The following is a 20,224-nucleotide window of genomic DNA, read 5'->3' on the forward strand; positions in this document are numbered from 1 at the left end:
AGTGAATGCTATTTTATTTGTTTTATTTCATGTGCAGGTAGGAGGGTTAAAAGCTTAGTTAGTTGTTGAGTTTTGTTTGTTATTTTGCCATTTACCTCCGCAAGCTTTTTATTGTCTCCTTTTGATTTTTAAACGTCAAATAAGTTTGATTTTACATCATTTTCCCTGGTCATTTATCTTTGTTGTTTTTTCTTTGATACGGGAGATGAGACTCTGGGCTCCTCATTAATTTAGAGGAGCTCTAATTTTTTTTTTTTAATATTATTTATTGTTACAGGTCTGGCTTGCTGTGTGGAGCCAAGCAAGATTAGAATTCGTAACAAACATTATAGAACACTTAAATTAATTTTGTATGGTTATAGATTCAAATATAAAATCGCAATATTCATTTAAAAAAATAAAAGAACCGAGACATCTGTATTTCACATGGAAAAATTTTATTTGAAAAATACCTGCCAACGTATGAGTCTATAAAGTGATGTCCAGATTGTCTAATCGGAGTAGTCAAATTGCACTTGAACAATAACCTGTTGCTTAAAAAAAAAACAGCATCATGAGGGAATACTAAAAAATCCTGAATGATTGAGCGATAATGAAAAAAAGTGCTTTGGTTAATTTTCCATTAATACATTCATTGATAAAACACTAGATAGGAGTACATAAGTATATTCCCGGGGTCAGTCTTTGGATTTGGGTCTCGTCCCTCAAAGAGTCCAAAGTAACGGACCGAATTGGATCCACTCATGTCCAGCTATATAAAAAACAAAATGCTTTAAATTATAAACACAGCAGGCCTTTCAGAACACATCAACACAAATCAGAACACTTCTAATTGACTGGAATTGATTAATTATTGCCCTGAATGAGCATTTACGGTGGAGTTTTTTTGGTTTTCTTTTTGTTTTAAATACAAACTGTAAACCTTCATTTTACAATTTGATACAAATGTTGTTTTCTTATTAAATGTAGTTTAAAATGTCATTTTCCCAATATCTGGATTTCCAGCATCATCAGTCTGGTCTTGTGTGTCACATGATCTTTCTGAATTGATTTCAATATTCACGTTTTACTATGATCAATTATTATTGGATCTCAATCACTAATCATTCTTATAATAGAATTTGTGATTTAAAAAATAAAAAATAAAGCCAAACACGGATAAAATCATTATCATAATCATCATTTTCTTCATCATCATCATCTATTTATTTATTTATTTACTCAATGCAAAAATGTTTATTTTAATATAATCTATGTATTATATTTACATTTATATCAAGGAAATGTGTCGTTAACAAACACAATTAAATGTTTGAATGGTACAGCATCACATTTTCCAAAATAAAATATGAAGCAGCTCAAAAGTTTAACACTGGTTATAACAATTACTTTTATAGTCATTTATTACTCATATAGTTACTTATATATTTGTATAGTACTTATATAGTTATAAAAATAACTTTACCGATTTTACTGTAAAATATCTATTATATTACATTTATTCCCTCTTGACCAATGCAATGTGTCCTCAATTAATTAAGTATATTAATTTGAATGGTATTTAAAAATCACATTTTCACAAATAATAATAACAACAATAATAATACAAATAATAAAAAAACATAATAATAACAACAACAACAACAACAACAACAACAACCACTCATAATAATACTAAGTAATAAATCTTAATCATAAATCAACTATAAGAATTATAAAAAAAATGTAAATTTGACAGTTTCTGTAGTTTTGTTTTCCATATGTTTAGCACCAAGAGAAGGTTTACTGTTAATATTTGGATAAAAACATGAGACACCTTCACTTTTTTCCCAAGGTTGCCAGTATTAGTATGTGCACTATATGTTGCATGCTCCTGGATTGCATCATCATCATCTCCAGTATTATTTTATTTACCTGTGAAGTGATGTCTGTCCTCCAGGGATCCACTTGTAGTCCATCACACCAGCCGCCACGGCCATATAGCCAAGTGCCGCACTCATTCGGCACTCCTCCTTTAGGCACCAGCAGGGAGCAGCCCAGAGGAGATCCTGCCGGTGCACACACACAAACATATCTGTATTACTCTGTTTTACTCAATAAATCTGATAAAATGTGATAGTGTAGTGTCTGTTCAGCCTGGTCCTATACTCACCAGCTGCCTCGAATACCAGGGTGTTATTGATGGATCTGTTGATCAGGAAGTAATGCGACGTCACACAAAATTCCCCACAGTTGTTGTCATCGGAGCCGTGACCGGTAATAACAGCATATAACTCCACCTGCCAGAACATACAGGGTAATACTGATTATTCAAATAAAGCATTACAAAACTCCCACCTATCCAAATAAATAATAAAATCATTAAAAAAAAAAAATAAAAAAAAAATAAAAAAAATTATTAAAAGCTTTTTTTACTGCTGCTGATGATGACGACGACGTATTGATGATGATGATGATGATGATAATAATAATAATAATAATAATATGATAATATGATAACTTGTATTTTTTATATTGCAATGCATTTATCATAGTTGTTACTACCACTGATGATCATAAGAACCAAACTAACGACAGTGCCATGCAACTCCTGCCATTCCAACATGCACAAAGACAATCATTCAGTTTAAGGGAAGTTTAATGAATATAGTCCGTTACTTATTTATACAAAATACATATACATTTCAGCATGACACTGACCCAAAACACACAGCAAAAGTGGTGAAGAAATGGTGAGCAGGCAAGACAATTTGCAATGGCCCAGCCAGAGTCCCGACTTAAACCAAAATAAGAATCGGTAGATTAAGCTAAACATCAGGGTGATGGCCGGGAGACTCTCCAACCGGAGATGAATGGGTAAAAATACCAGTGGAGGAATGCAAAAAGCTAGTCAGCAGTTATAGGAAGAGTCTGATGGCTATAATAGCCAATTAAAAGCTTTTCTATTTACTATTGAGAAAGGTATGAATAGTTCAGCACATGCCACTTTTTGTTCAAAGGTAAATTAAAAAAAAAATTATAATAATCTTAAAATGTTTTGCCTAACATTGATGTCTCTTGTACATAGTCTTATTATCTTTTGGTAGAAGCTGGTGTCATTTCAGCCAAACAAAACAAAACTTGCTGGCTAAATTAAAGTAACCAAGTCAGAATTTGCCAGTTTAATGAATAATTTTGGGCTTGACTGTATATAGAAACAATAACCTTTTGCAGTGGCCAAATGAGAGTCCTGACTTAAACCAATTTGAGAATCTGTGGAGGAACATCAGGGTGATGGCCAGGAGACTCTCCAACCGGAGATGAATGGGAACAAGCCACTTTGTTCAAATGTAAATAAGCTGAGAAGCTGAGAAAAAAAATTGTTTTCCAACAATGATGCCTCTTGTACATGGTCTTGTTATCTTTTGGCAGAAGCTGGTGTCATTTCAGGAAGAAAAAAAAGTAACCAAGTCAGAATTTGCCAGTGTCATGAATAATTTCAGGTTTGACTGTATACAGAAACATTAATGTTTTGCAGTGACCCAGCCAGAGTCCTGACCTAAAACCAATTAAGAAACTGTGGGGGGAGCTAAACATCAGGGTGATGGGAAGTAGACCATCCAACCAGAGATGAATGGGTAAAAATACCAGCAGAGGAATGCAAAACTCAGGTCAGAAATGGTAGGAAGAGTCTGATTGCTGTAACAGCCAATAAAAGCTTTATTAATCATTGAGAAGGGTATGAATAGTTTTGCACATGTCGCTTTATGTTCAAATGTAACATGTGCATATGGTCTTTTGCGAGATGCCATATCCAGTACTAAAAATAAATTATTAAACATTGCTGAATAAAATATGAACAAAAAGTAACCAAGTCAGAGATTGCCAGGGGTATGAACAATTTCGGCCTTGACTGAATATAGTGTAAGTTTTATTGTATGTATACATTACAATAATATTATACGAGGATCCATCACCTTCTTTGTTGCAGCTGGAATACTAAAGGTGATCTCATGGTATCTGCGGTTATAGTCCTTATCAAACGTCCCTCCATTGAACAGCGGCATCACCTCGAAAGGGTACAGTCTTTCTGCAAACACAGTGCCCGAGGTCGTCAATATTCATGACACATGTTCTGATCCCACAGCAGATCCGTTTAACTTGCTTTATTACTACATCAGCTAGAATCATACTGACACATTCACACAGCCAAACCCCTAAAATGTAGCTTCCAAGAATGAACTTATGGTTTCCTACAAGTGCACTAAAAATAAAGCAAATGATAATCATCAGTATGACTTTGTTTAAAGAAGCTTAAATCATAAAATAGCGACACTGACTGCAATCTGTGAGTGCACAGGAAGCTGAATAACAGCTGTTCTTTACAGCACCTGATTAAGGCAGAAGTGTAATCTGACTAATATAATATTTTCAGCAGATGATATAAACACTTCCTGCTTTTTTTAATAAATGCAGACACCTCACATTGTTCTTTTAAAGGATGACTAGCTAGCACACGTGTGGGTGAGTAATGGCTTTTACAGCTGGACATCATAAATTTGTCTTTGACGTGTTTTGTTCAGGGAACTTCGGTGCATAAATGTTCTGAAACACGATGTCCACGGCCTACATGGAAACAGGGATATTGTGAAATAAGAATACCGTGTAAAAGGACTGTTTACTATCTGAATGCATTTTCAAATATAAGGTCTTTCAGCAAAGCTAAATTTTACAGGCAAAGCTACAAAGCTAATTTTTTTCTGCATAGAACTTACAGGCCACTTTATTAGGTACACCTTACTAGTAGTTTTCCCTTTAGAACTGCCGTTTGGGTACTGGATATATTCCTCAGAGATTTTGGTCCATATTGACATGATAGCATCACACGGCTGCTGCAGATTCGTCGACTGCACATCCATGATGTCAATCTTCTTTTCAACCAATGTTTGGATTGAGATCTGGTGACTTTGGAGGCCATTTGAGAACAGTGAAGTCATTGTCGTGCTCGAGAAACCAGTCTGAGATGATTCACACTTTTTGAAATGGTGCGTTATCCTGCCGGAAGTAGCCATCAGAAGATGGGTACACTGTGATTATAAAGGGATGAACTCAGGTAGGCTGTGGTGTTGTGTGCCAAGAAAATATCTCGCACACCATTACACCACCACCAGCCTGAACCATTGATACAAGACAGGATGGATCCATGCTTTTATGTTGTTGATGGCAAATTCTGACCCTATCATCTATATGTTGCAGCAGACAATAGAGACTCAATAGAGACTCAGACCAAGCAATGTTTTTCCAATCTTCTATCGTCCAATTTTTGTGAGCTTATATCATAGGCACTTGAAAATACTGTCAGTTATCATTATTTTGACATTTTCCGTGTCACCCTATTTGTAAAGGCAATGAGAACTACAAAATCATTTACTAGGTTGAAAATGTTACTGGTAATTTCTTAGTTTTTAACTGCATTTAATAAACTATTAAGAGTTTAAATTTGTTATTGGGCATTAGCTAATAAAATTCATTAGGCCTATGTAGTGATAACATCATATATCCTGATAGACTTCAGAATTTACGTTGCAACAAGAAAATGTGATTGCAGCAGGAGCCAAAATTATGGATTTAAAATACTGTTAAGAGATCATTTTACCCTTCTTATATCTCTGGATATCTGCTGTTTGTAAGGAAGCTGCACTTAGTGTCATTACTCCTTTATTTAGTGTCACATGATCCTTCTGAAATCATTCTAATATGCTGGATTTGCAGCTCAAGTAACGTTTCTTTAGACAGTTGAGCTGGTCAAACCATTTGTAACCCAAATCTGTGATGAACAAAGCTCAAGATAAACATTTACCCCTAAACAAAGCTTTGGCAACGTAACCCTGTTCAAATTGACTACCCTTTTATTATGTTAGTGTCTGTTTAAGACTTCCATTATAATGACTTACTTTGATTACAAAACCATGACACAGAACTATCATATATATTCCAGATTTCCAGTGTTTATTCCTGTTGAGAAGTGGGAAAACCTTTCAATTGTTGGCTGTATTAACCCTTTAGATAGAGCTCCATAATGAGGGAAACCTTTTTTGCACATGCCTATGGAGTAAAATTAGATTATAGCGTTCGTGCAAAAAACACTTACTGTGTTTACTATGTTTACCAAGCTGAGATTTTTTTTTTCCTCAAATATATCAAGGTAAACGGGCAAAGTTCTCTCTCAATCTCACATGTGGCACACTGTAATCCATATAACATATACATTTAAGCCAGAAACTAAGCTCTCTTGCTTTTGCACTGCAACTGAAGAGTAAAAATGACAAATTTGACCTCTTCCCAACAGGGAAAACCAGCAGTAATCAAGAATGCATGATTATATGGTGTCATGGCTTTGCAATCAAAAATGTAATTATAAAAGGAAGTCAATGGGGCAAAAACAGCCACCAACATAACAAAAGGGTGCCCAGAGTGTACTGTTGAGTTATTGCAAATTTTTAAAGCCCAAAATAAGCGTCAAGATAAGATTTGGCAGCAAAAGTCATTCCATTTACTGAAACACAGAGAACATTGTGGCTGAATTAAGACAATAAATCAACTCAGAGTGGATGAAAACATCCCCAACAGCTCACAAGGGTTAAATGTTTTATCATGTTTGCATTCTGATTCTGACCTGTCTTATTGCTCTGACTGAAGCGCAGATTGAGAGTAGTCATCCATGGCATTGCCCATGGCGCAGTCTTCATGGTGAAGGAGCATTTCTTGTTATTCAGCAGGGGAATCAAAGCAGACACGTCTGTCAGCCAATGGCCTGTGCCTCTGCAAACACAGTCAGAAACACTTTCAGTGCACTGAATAATGCCCCGCTCTCAACCTGAATGAGAATTTAAAAGGGATGGTCAATCCAAGAATTAAACATTTAGGGTGTACTCACACACTAGATATGGTTGTTTTTTTTTGTAAATTGGCTTATTTTACAAGTCCCCTAGAGCAGTGTTTCTCAACCACGTTCCTGGAGGACAACCAGCACAGCATGTTTTGAATGTTTCCTTTGTCACATCCATTACAGGTCTTTCAGTCTTCCAGTCTGTTTCTTAATATGCGTTCTTAAGCAATCTTGCGCCCTTGTGCTCTCATGTAACATCAAGTGCCAAAGCTCAGTTCCAGTACTGCAAGGACCACAAAAATGGAGGATGTGTGAAAGTTCCCAGATGTGTTCTTGATATTGAAGACGCATCGATGCAAACTTAAACGCAAAACTCAGTTGAGAAGTCATTGCGGCTGAATAAAGGAGGTGGGAAGCGCAGCATTTTATATAGATTTATTATCAAAGTTCAGAGATATAACCATCTTAGGAGCTTCCCTAAATGAGATGGTGAAAACGTTACCATGAAAACCTTAAAAAAAAAAAAATAAGGGTGTTTATTTGCTGAAAATTCGTATTTAAAAGGTTTTATTTTCTATTGTGCAACGTATTTGTATTTTATGCAGAGTATATATTGTGAAAATGTGAAAAAAAATGTAATGTTAAAATAAATTTCTGTTAAAAACTCGAAGATCACGTGACCATCAGAAAGAACGCAGCATCTCATTTCCTACAGGACACGCTCTGCGTTCTCGCACTCTCCCGAGTTCGTTTTTCTGGGGTAACAGAAGACCGGTCTTCACAAGAATGCAAGTCCGTTCTCTACATTCTTGGAATTGAGAAACCGCCGTAGAAAATGTGCAGAGTTTGTGGTCCTTCAAGAACATGGTTGTGAACCACTGACCTAGAGTTAAATAGTTGAGTTTTACCCTTTTTGAATCCATTCAGCTGATTAAACATTGGCATCTTGCTCAAATGAAAAAAAAAAGTTGGTCTAATCTGGAAGTTTTCCTTTAAAAAGCACAATACTGTATGTAATATGTTTGTTTTTTCATTCAAATATCTTAAAAAAAAAAAAAAAAAAAAATTAATGTTGTACATTTACTGACATGAAAATGAGCTCATTTTCAAAAAACGTGGAGTGTTCATTTAAGACTAACACCAAATTAGTCAAAATAATGGTATTGAAATAATCATCATAATCATAATAATCATTATCACAAAATCAATTATTGCTTTTAAGTACCTGCGGAAGGCTGTTACCCAGCGGCCGAGCTCCTGGTTGCAATAGGGACTGCTGTCATTGCAGCAAACGAACAGCTGCACTGTGTGATCCCAATGAGCACACGTCTCATCTCTGCGGCCCGGACAGGATAGAGACGTGTCCAGCTCCAGGACATCATAAGGTGATATGTCTGTAAACCAAAACAAGCAGACTTAGAAAGATGTCTTGGTACTGTAGAGGTAATTAATTTGAGGCTCAAACCTGCAGGAAGATCCACCACAGCATGAGCTCCTGCATTTCCATGCATATCATGATGATCAAACACGGACACTGTAACTGCAGGCTGACTCAGCTGCTCCAGCAAAGCATCATTGAATACAAACCTACAGAACAAAACAAACGTGAACTGGAAATTTGTGTTAGATTTATAAATAGATAAATTATGCAGACTGATATGTTGAATAGATTAATAAATTCATTCATTCATTCATTCATTCATTCATTCATTCATTCATTCATTCATTTTCTTTTCGGCCAAATCCCTGTATTAATCTGGGGTCGCCACAGAGGAATGAAACACCAACTAATCCAGCACGTTTCACGCAGCGGATCCCAGCTGCAACTAATTTCTTGGAAACGTCCATACACACTCATTAACACTCATACACTACGGACAATTTAGCAGACGAAATTCACCAGTACCACATGTCTTTGGACTGTGGGGAAAACCCACACGTATGCAGGGAGAACATGCAAACTCCACACAGAAACGACAACTGACCCTGCCAAGGCTCAAACCAGCGACCTTCTTGCTGTGAGGCGACAGCACTACCTACTGCACCACCGCATCCCCCTAATTTGATTTATTAATAAGACAATGTTTAGCAATTTTAGGATTAGATCACTGTACTTTAAAATAGAAGTAAATAAATACATAAAGTAAACAAATAAATAAAATCAATAAATAAGTAAAAAAAAAACTAAGTAAAGAAAGAGTAAAGTAAAAAATAAAGCAAATAAACAAGTAAATAAGGATATAAATAAACAAGTAAAAAAAGTTAGAAAACAAATAAAGTAAATTAAACAAACAAGTAAATAAGTAAAGTAAATGAGTAAATAAAGTAAGTAAATAAACAAATAAAAGTAAACAAGTAAGAAAATAAAGCAAATAGTAAAGTAAATGAGTAAATAAGTAAATAAAAAGTAAAGGAAAGAAAGTAAATAAACAAGTAAACAGTTTTTTACTTTGACGAAGTAAATCAATAAATATGTAAAAATGTAAATAAACAAGTAAATAAATGGTAAAGTAAACAAGCAAACCAAGTAAATAAACAAATAGTAAATAAAGTAAACATGTAAATAAACAAGTAAATAAAAGTGAAATAAATATTTAAATCAATAAAGTAAATAAACAAGTAAAAAGCAAAGTAAACAAGTAAATAAAGTAAATAGTAAATTAATTAAACAAATAAAGTATACAAGTAAATAAACAAGTAAACAAATAAGTGAAAAATAAATCAATAAATAAAGTAAATAAACAAATAAAGTAAATAAACAAGTAAACAAAGTAAATAAGGAAACAAGTAAACAAACAAGTAAATAAAATTTTAGATAGAAGCACAATTTCAGCTCACGCACCCACACGCGCATCCATGCGCACTATAGTATACTAAATATAACCTATTGCAAAATGGTATTGGTCATCAGTAATTACCTTTATTAAATTATACTTCAGAGTAAGAGTTCCACGGCATTGGAAAAACTCAGATATTGCGATATTTTATTTTTCTGTGATGATTATTGCGATATAAATACAATTTCAGCAGATGGTTTGAATAGAGAGCTCTGACGTTTTTTCAGGGGGGTCCAACAGTACTTGGGTAGAGAAATCGAAAATTCACAATAGAAAAAAATGCTTTTCTGCGCAGATTATTTTGTTTAATGGAAAACTCACTTAAAATGTTATTATTTCTGAAAAAAATATGATATTTTTTATGCTTGTCTAGATGATGCTTTAATTAAAATGATCCATCTCGTTTCTAGTTCAAAAATCTAAATAAGAAAAGCATTTTTGCCGTGCACAGTCACAGGCCTTAAAAACAGATGCAGAAGACAAATTTTAACTTAATTGTGGTTAAACTTCGCAGTCTTCGGTGGTTCTTGTTCAACTGTAAGTAAGACTCAAGTTTGCACAACCTGCGATGTAATTATTGCAGATGTGCACATTGCGATATCGATGCTGAAATGATATACTGTGCAGACCCATTTTACAGAATTCAATTGGTGACAACTAGCCTCAAATTTTCCCTTTATGCCCTAAATATGATGAACTTATTAATTGTTTTAAAACAGTGGAACACAAACATTTTAAAAAGGCATAAAATGGATGAAGTTTTACCACTGAGCCTGCCAGGCCATGAACCTAAAGGATGGGTAAAGAAACCAGCCCATCTCAGAAAGCACCCCCCTCTGGTCAATCCCGAAGAAGAAGCTTCGTGAAGGTGTGACCTGGAACTTCACATTAACAGGCCTCCCCTTTCTGTTAAAGAAAAAATAATAATGATCCACATCAACAATATTAATATCTTTACAACAAATCTACATTATTCAAAAACATTCAACACCATTTTAAAAACTAATTTACAATATTGCATTAAATTACAAAATTACACAAGTAAAGCCGCAAGATTTTGTGCAAAGTCTCAAATGAGTACACTCTGGGTAGAGTATACTCTCGATAAGGCCACTAGAGAAACCTTGTGATTTGATGATTTCAGAATCTGAGGAAGAACTTTTAAAAATATTTTAACAAGCAAATGCATTAATGAAAATAAAGTGATAAAACTTTAATTGACTAAACTATAAGCATTTAAGTTTAACAGCTAAACTTTTCATTTGTATGTTTATTACAGATTGTCTAACATAACAAATATGCAAATAAGACTCCTAAAAAAAAAAAAAAAAAAATTCATTAAATGTTTTTTTTTATTAGGTTTTTCCTATATTTGCTTTCATGTATTATGTAATAATGTAATCGTTATATACATGTTTGCCTTTTTATTTAAGTTGGTCCATTTGTATGCTAATATTAAATTTTTTTTTAAAAAGGTTTAACATTACTTATTCCTTAAATATTTTTAAATTAGGTTTTTCTTTTGTTATTTCAGTTCATTGTTTTATGTAATAGTGCAACAGCTAAATATACATCTATTCACCTCATTCAGATTTTGTAAATTTGTACTCGCGCTTAGATGAATAAAAATGTAATATATTTATTTAATGCCATAATCAGCAACCAATACTATTTTCAGGGCTGGTACATTTCAATAATAAATATCCAATTAAAAGACAACAAACAAAATGAATGCATAAATCAAATAACATTTTTAGTGGTACAGGATATAAATTCTACAATTTTCCCTTGTTACACTTAGAGTTAATTTCATTCAGGGGAATTGTGCAGTACAAAACAGAGTTGGATCTTCACTTTGGAGCAAAAAAGCATGGGATAATTTTGTACAGATGTGGCTGAGAACGTTCCTTCAGAAATCGCGTAGTCACATGTAGTACTGCAGCAGCAAAGCTACAATTGGGCTTTACACAATAGCCACCAGGTGGCACTAGAAACAACCACTTTTGTATTGACTTTCAGATTTTTAAGGTGTGTTTGTGCATGAAACGTGTGCATTTAGATGAATGTATTTGTGTGCGAGAACCCAGGCAAAAGAACGCTCGATTCAGCTCTGGCAATGCCTCAAACTCTTTTGAGGGCTCAACACAATTTTATAGATCTAGATAAAATAGCCTAAGCTATATTGAAATCCTTTAAAGATATAAAAATATAGAATATAATTAGTTTTAACGAACCAATATAAAACAAACAAAAAGCTATAACGATATAAAAATATACAGTATAATATAAAATTAAACTGTTTTAAGCCATGTTGAACTTTAATTTTACGAAGGCCTACCTGAAAAAATAAAAATAAAAATGTAGACATTTTCTAAAAACAATAAACACTGGAGTATATAATAATTGAATTATTTTAAAATATTATTTCTAAAGTATTTGTATAATAATCAAATCGTGCAAATCTTTTTTTTTTTTTTACACACACAAACAGAGCACAACCATACAACAGAACGCAGGCAAGCTTGGAAAAAACAAAGCTTGAAAGAATAAATTACACGTCGTTTTCTGCGACAGGCTTCAGGTTTAAACTCTTCTTTCTCCAACCAGGAGTACGCAAACTTACATTTTCCATCCGTTTTGCTCTATAGTTTCGTTACATGGAGAGTCACATCACCTTTCCACATTTGTTGCATTATGTGACATCACCCGGAGAGAGGAGCTTGGCCAGACGTGCCTGGCCTGAACTGATCGTGAGAATCGAAGAAAATAAATATAGATATGCTTTTTTAAGAGTCAAACACTTTGGACAATGCTTGAACAAAATTTAGGACCTCGTAAAATCCTGATTAAGACTTTAATACTTTAAGGGCCGTCATTTTCTCATAATTGCTTAATCAACTTTTAATACTTTAAGACCCCATAGACAGCCATTTGGTAGTAAATGAGACCAGAAGTCTCAGGGCCAAAATATTCAAACGGCTGCAGATGGTTATGCATAGAGAATAAGGTGAATAAAATATTATATTTGTGCATATACAGGATATTAGTCAGTTTTGAAGCTAAATCTGGAGCTTATCAAAAAAAAAATAATAATAACGGTTCAAAAACTAGTATAGATAAATGTATATGCAATATAAAAATATTAAATGCAATAAAGCAAAAAAAAATTAAAAAAAAAAAAAATTTGCTGAAATTTTGCATTTTGTAATTTTTTGCAATATTTTGCTCGAATTTAATTGTATTATATTTCAATTTATCAATAGGTTTGGTGACTAAAATATTATTTCAATAAATATATCTTTAATAAATCAGTTTTGTTTAAATGCACCAAAACACATTGCCTATTTTCACTGAGAAAATGGATAAAAATACACCGAGCACTGTACATTAACCTAAATGAAGATGTGACACAAAAACACGTCCATATTTTTCTCCCCATAGTCAGGAGCTATAATCGGTTTGCTCACTGTAGGGCTTCTTTGACTTTGGGTTGGAAATGAACCATCGATGCAGGTATATGGAGTGAAGTAAAACATTCATCCCCTTTGCAGTTCATGTCCTGAATGTTATTTCCAGGCAAGGCATACACCAACACCCCGGTAGCGTTTGACTTCTCCATGTTTTTAATCTTAAACATAAAACACAATTATCAGTCCATTTCTTAAATATTGAACCAAAATCCACGTTGTTTAGCTCATGTAATTCACCTTAGTAAAGAAAGAGCATCCTCCCTCTGATACCCAAGCGACAGCTCCTTTGAGAGAAGCCACAGGTGCACATCCATCGCCAACATCCAGCAGTCTGTATGGATCTGTACTCCAGTGGGCGTACAGCCAGTCATATCGGGCATTCAGACGCTTGCCGATCACAGGCCCCTTCCAGTCTGCAATTACAGAATACACAGATACAAAACTGGAATGACCTATTATGCCCACTTTTACTTAAAATAAGTCTCTGATGGTCCCTAGAGTGTGTACGTGACGTTTCACCTTAAATTATCAAATAAATAATTATTTTTATAACTCTTTAAATACTGCCCCTTTTAGGCTTCGATCCAAGTTCTGCCATTTTAAGGACTGTTGCTTTAAGTTCTGATGAGATTGTGCACCCAGACCTCTTTTTAAAAGAAGGTGGAGCTACATATACGTTGATATATCCAGCAGATTCAAACCTGGAATGGCAGAAGGCTGCTTCTCACTCAGGTCTGTCTATGCTAATCATAGATATATACACTAGATATCGCATAGGGACCCTGAGCATGCGTCAATAGCGCCGCCACATTGGTACAGTGCTCCCAGGACAAGTGTCATTCAACCGCACTAGTCAAGACAGTGTTATTACATGAAGATGCTGGACTTTAGCGCTGTCTACGGGTGTAGTAATGAGCAAACAAAGAAAACAAAGCACAAATGTAAAACATTTCATAGGTAAGATTTAGTTTTTTGCGTTTTTGTATGTTATGAACTTTTGTGTTCAACAGGTAACGTTACTGATGACAATACAGTCACTTACTGCATTCCCCATAAGGTAATGCAGCTCCAACTCGCACTAAACACTCTGCTTATGTTAGTGTTGTTAAATAAAATCAGCAAACAATGCAAAATAAATATGACAACGAGATGCTGCGCTGCCAGAAACTTGTATTATTGTCGGCTAGTGAACGAGTCGTTCATAACGGAGATTCATACACAAACTAATCGCTCCCACTGTCAGTATGAGAAGTGAAAGCAGGAGAGGAGAAGTGTTTCAGGACACGGATTAGATCAAATTTAACAGGGAGGGTGAATAGTACATTTCTGTACACACAAACACAAGCTTTTTGTCAGGAATGCCCGTGCGATCACTGATCCATCAATGTAGAAAAGTGATGGAAAATTATAATTTTCGTAATTAGAAAAGAAAAAAAGTTACATACTAAAATCCAGGAAAACTCCCGACCATAGATATATGTGTATATGTGTATATCTCTGGCTTTGGATGGCCACAGTCCTCCACTGTACCTTGGTCCCGCATTCATTTCAAAGGAGCACTACCCTGTTCCAACATGGCGGCTCTATTGACGCATTCCTTCCAATAGACAACAACAGGGTAGGCGACACCTAATGTATACATCTATGTATGCTAATGAAGGAGAATTTGTTACAAGTGGGCGGGGCTTTCCCCTTCTGATGACACATACAAAAGGAAGAATGTCAATCAGTGTTTCTGCAGACTGTTTATGAAGTGTGATTAAATAAAAGGGATGTAATGGATCACGCTTGATCCGTACGGATGACAACCTACAGCTCGGAACACACATGACCCGTGGATTAAACCCGTGGATTAAAAATATATTTATATTTATATGAAGCAATTGCTGACGCAATGAAAGGACAGTCGGACATGTTGGAAACTGGTTACACAGAACTTACACAGAATTTTCCAACAACAGAAGTCAATAGTAACCAATTTCCAACATATTTCAATAAACATTTTGTATTTAACAGATTAAAAAAAAAACTAACAGGCTTTGATCAAAATGGGAGTAAACAAACAGGGTTATAATTTTTGAGTGAACTATCCCTTTGATAGTATTTGATCAATAAGTTCTTTCAATTTTTCATCATTGAATGCAGACTACTATATTATAATAATTGCAATTCCTTTTATGAACATTGTTCACATTCATAAAGGAAGTCTCCTGTCAGACATGGTAATAGGAGTAATGTCATGTTTATAAAGACATGCAGTACTCACCTGGAGAGGAAAAAACAACCTGACCGAGGCCACAGTTATGTCCTCCACATCCCCATGAGTACAGAACTCTAGGTATCCAGTTTCCAAGATTGTACACATGCGTTGGGGAGAAATGCAGTCTGGATAAAATCTCCTTTCCTCTATTAAGGAAAAAAGGCAATTCATTTAGTTTTAGGCTCACAATTAATTTGTCATTCTTTTCTTACCATGTAGTAATACTATGCTACAGTTAATTGTGTAACGAAGGTCTTTGAAAGAAGAAACTTACACAGTACTTCTATGCCCCAAGTCAGGGTCTTAAAGATGCAATAAACCAAGTCAGATATAGCTCCATGTCCCAATGTCTCTATCCTAAAATGTAAAAGGCGTCTTAAACTTAATTCCTGGAGGGCCACGGCTCTGCATAGTTTAGCTCCAACCAGCTCCAACTCACACCCGGTTAATAGTCTCTGGTAGTCTTAAACACCTTGATTAGTTATATTAGCTGTGGCTTCTTAGGGCAATCGGGTTTAAGACCTATGGTATAGATTATGTCTTATAAACAAAATTTATACCTTGTTAATAGACTTTTTAAAATTTGACTTTAATTACTACAATTTTTTTCTTTAATAGGAGCAAGTACCTGATTTTTTGTGAACTTTTTATACTGTATATAGTTCCACATATACTGTAGCTACTGAGAGTGTTTGGCGGAAAAAGTAGGCACTTTAAGTATCTAAAAGGTGTTGTGTCATTTTCTATTTTTCGATTAAAACGGACCAAGCAACAGATCAAGTCAGATATCCTCCCATGTCCCCATGGCTCTATCCTAAAATGTAAAAGGCATCTACATAGTATAGATTGTATCTTAAAAACAAATTTATACCTACTTTCATTGGATTTTATTTTACATTAATGATCATTACAAACATACACACACTTTTCTTTAAATAATCTCAGACCAGGTTGAAAGCACCTGCCCTATACCACCATTCTATACATTTAAAATTGGCTCCAGTGAATAGATGGATGGAACAGCAGTATGAGAGACGGAATGAGAGATGGATGGAATGATAGACGGAATGAAAGACGGATGGAACGATAGACAGACGGATGGACTGAACGATAGATGGACCAATAGATGAAAGAGCAGAATGATAGATGGAATGATATAGCGATAGATAGACCAACAGATGGAATGACAGAATGATAAATAACGATCGATAGATTGATGGAAAGATGGATAGAACGATAGACAAACAGACACAGAAAAACAGACAGAAAGAAAGACAGATGTATAGAACAGCACAATGACAGATGGAATGATAATTGGAACGATAGATAGATAGATAGATAGATAGATAGATAGATAGATAGATAGATAGATAGATAGATAGATAGATAGATAGATAGATAGATAGATAGATAGATAGATAGATAGATAGATAGATAGATACCAATAGCTGCATAGATAGAACAGCAGAATGATAGATGGAAGGATAGATGGAACAGCAGAATGATAGATGGAACGATAGATGGATGGATTGATAAATAGATGGAGGAATAGATGAAAAGATAGATTGAGAACGATAGATAATAGATAGACAGACAAAATAATAAAAATCGATAAATAGACCAATAGATGGAATGACAATGATAGATAGATAGATAGATAGATAGATAGATAGATAGAGATAGACAATAGATAGACAGACAAAATAATAAAGACAGACAGACAGACAGACAGATAGATAGATAGATAGATAGATAGATAGATAACGATACACAATAGATAGACAGACAAAATAATAAAGACAGATAGATAGACAGATAGACAGATAGATAGATAGATAGATAGATAGATAGATAGATAGATAGATAGATAGATAGATAGATAGATAGATAGATAGATAGATAGATAACGATAGACAATAGATAGACAGACAAAATAATGAAGACAGATAGATAGACAGATAGATAGACAGATAGACAGATAGATAGATAGATAGATAGATAGATAGATAGATAGACAGATAGATAGATAGATAGATAGATAGATAGATAGATAGATAGATAGATAGATAGATAGATAATGAGGGTGGGACGTAACGACTGAAATGACAAAACGATATGGATGGATGGATTTTCTTTTTTTACCCAACACTGGTAGCAGAGTGGAATGAATCACAAGGTAATACTGTGGAGGTGGTAATGTAGGGCTGAATGATATCAGGTCCAAAATGTCAGTACCTGTTATCTAACTTTGAAGTGAACTTTTCAGACACAGGTCCACATACAGCAAGGACAGTGTTGGGGGAAAAAAGTAACTAAGGAATGTGAAAGTGTTAGCCTTAGGGTAATCTTTCTTTTGTTTTGTCTATTGTAAGACTGAAACAGCAATATATTACTTTAACTCAACAATCAGAAGGTAACAGAGCGGAGGGGTACTGTACTGAAAGTGCTCAGGTCTGCATTGTCAGTACCTGTGAGCAGCGGCTCTGTACACCTGTTCCCTCATCCAGAGGGCGTCCTGTTCAGCAGTCTCATCCATGGACAGCATTAAAACTTCAGTGCTGGACGGCAGGTAATCCAGCAGGTCCGACAGAGACTCGCTCCACGTCCACAAACACTCGAGGAAAGCGGATTTATTGGTGAACGCGTGCACGATGAGCGCGCGCCCTGACTCATTCCGAGGACTGTAAACAAACATTCCGTCCAGAGTGTGCACCTGAAATGCAGGAGCGGGATCACCGGGTTCAAGCCCTCCAAGAGCATCGCTGGGCCTGGTTTTAATTGCGTTTCGCTTCACTAAATGTAGATTTTTCGGCGCTTTGTCGTTTCCTTGAGAAGACGCGGCTATAACGCGAAACGACGCGCCGAAATACAGCAGATAAAAATAAAGCAGAAATCGACAATAAAACATGGTTTCAGATGCAAATGTGCATTTCTTTGTTCGTGAACACGTGGCGTGTGAAGTATAACGCTGTTTGTGGACGCGTCCGATGAGGAAATCGAGTTTTCCTACATTGTTTCACTTTTATAGTTTTGGATAAACGCGGGGGCGTGACCTACGGAGGCCTGGCAGGTTTGAGTGACATGTTCTGGTGGCCAATAGGAAAGCGTTATAAGCGTATTACCATGCAAAATAAGAAATTGAATTATACATTGATCATTCCTACTATTCGGTGCCATTTGAGTTTCTGAGGCATATATTGAATATAATTTTGAAAAATACTATTGAATAAATTAAAATTAAAGCTGGTCTGATAGAATTAACAAATTTTCACCATAGAGCACAATTATATGTACTCAAAATTAAATAAAAATAAATACATGTATGATGAATACGCTTATGTTATGCCATTCAATTTTTGTTTTACGCTTGTTCTAATAGTATAATTCTACTTCAATAGACTTTATTACTGTTAATAAAATAATACAAAAGACTCTTATTACCTCTCATTTTATTTCAGTTTTAGCTTCAGTAATTTCACTAAATTATCTTAATTCAGGGGTGTCCAAACTCGATCCTGGAGGGCCGGTGCCCTGGAGTTTAGCTCCAACTTGCTTCAACACACCTGCCAGGAAGTTTTTAGTACAGGCATGTCCAAACTTGGTCCTGGAGGGCCGGTGTCCTGCAAAGTTTAGTTCTGACCCCAATCAGACACATCTGGGCTAGCTAATCAAGCTCTTACTAGGCCAGGGGTGGGCAAACTCGGTCCTGGAGGGTCGGTGTCCTGCATAGTTTAGCTCCAACTCTAATCAAAAACACCTGAACATGCCAATCAGTGTCTTCAAGATCACTAGAAATCTATAAGCAGGTGTGTTTGATTAGAGTTGGAGTTAAACACCCTCTAGGACCGAGTTTGCCCATCCATGTACTAGGCTTTCTAGAAACATCCTTGCAGGTGTGTTGAGGCAAGTTGGAGCTAAAATCTACAGGACACCGGCCCTCCAGGACTGACTTTGGTCACCCCTGTCTTAAATCTATTTCAATAAGTTGCCAAAGTAACTTTGTAAAAACAATTTTCATATATTGTTTTATTTCAGAATTATAGCCAAAAATATTGTGAAATAGTTTGTTTCAGTTATCAATAAAAATGTATAATTATACACTTAATAATAAAAACAACATTTTCACATTTCATATTTTTTTATTATAGTGTTATACACACACCGGCCACTTTATTAGGTACACATGCCTTGTTGATACTAGAGATCAGAGGAGAATGGAGAATTGAGCATCATGTCAATGCCACAACCTACCTGAGTATTGTTCCTGACCATGTCCATCCCTTGACCACAGTGTACCCATCTTCTGATGGCTACATCCAGCAGGATAACAAGCCATGTCATAAAGCGTGAATAATCTCAGACTGGTTTCTTGAACATGACAATGAGTTCACTGTACTCAAATGGCCTCCACAGTCACCAGAGCTCAGTCCAATAGCGCACCACTGGGGTGTGGAGGAACGGGAGATTATTTGCATCATGGATGTGCAGCCGACAAATCTGCAGTGACTGCATGATGCTACCATGTCAGTATGGACCAATATCTCTGAGGAATATTAGCAGTACCTTGTTGAACCTATGCCACGAAGGATAAAGACAGTTCTGAAGGCAAAAAGGGGACAATCCAGTAATAGTATGGTGTACCTAATAAAGTGACCAGTGAGTGTGTACATAAATAAAACGTTTCGGCATGTTTTATTCATACTAAAAAATAAATATAAAAACGCTAAAATTATAATACTATTTATATTTTATATATATATATATATATATATATATATATATATATATA

At 35.2% G+C, this 20,224-nt stretch overlaps 1 protein-coding gene across 1 annotated transcript; it reads right to left on the minus strand.

Annotated features, from left to right (window-relative positions):
- Nucleotides 1-420: 420 nt before the first annotated feature.
- Nucleotides 421-18,486, minus strand: si:dkey-256h2.1. The gene is made up of 12 exons (NM_001386340.1): nt 17,904-18,486; nt 15,442-15,581; nt 13,413-13,588; nt 13,173-13,333; nt 10,471-10,611; nt 8,334-8,455; nt 8,094-8,262; nt 6,656-6,801; nt 3,957-4,069; nt 2,153-2,279; nt 1,915-2,048; nt 421-751 (listed from the first exon to the last, which is right to left on the minus strand). Exons 1-12 carry the CDS (start codon nt 18,341-18,343, stop codon nt 632-634), a joined length of 1,989 nt encoding a protein of 662 aa, NP_001373269.1. The 5' UTR covers nt 18,344-18,486; the 3' UTR covers nt 421-631.
- Nucleotides 18,487-20,224: the final 1,738 nt, after the last annotated feature.

Source organism: Danio rerio, chromosome 16 (genome assembly GCF_049306965.1).
Source record: "Danio rerio strain Tuebingen ecotype United States chromosome 16, GRCz12tu, whole genome shotgun sequence".
In the NCBI taxonomy this organism is placed as follows: domain Eukaryota; kingdom Metazoa; phylum Chordata; class Actinopteri; order Cypriniformes; family Danionidae; genus Danio; species Danio rerio.

Excerpts from the sequence above, each read along its gene's own strand:
- si:dkey-256h2.1 (NM_001386340.1), bottom strand. The coding sequence starts at position 18,343 with ATGTTTTATTGTCGATTTCTGCTTTATTTTTATCTGCTGTATTTCGGC. Across the intron at positions 15,582-17,903 it reads TACAGAGCCGCTGCTCACAG|AGGAAAGGAGATTTTATCCA; the intron begins GTACTGACAATG and ends TTTCCTTAATAG. Across the intron at positions 13,334-13,412 it reads GATGCTCTTTCTTTACTAAG|ATTAAAAACATGGAGAAGTC; the intron begins GTGAATTACATG and ends TTTATGTTTAAG.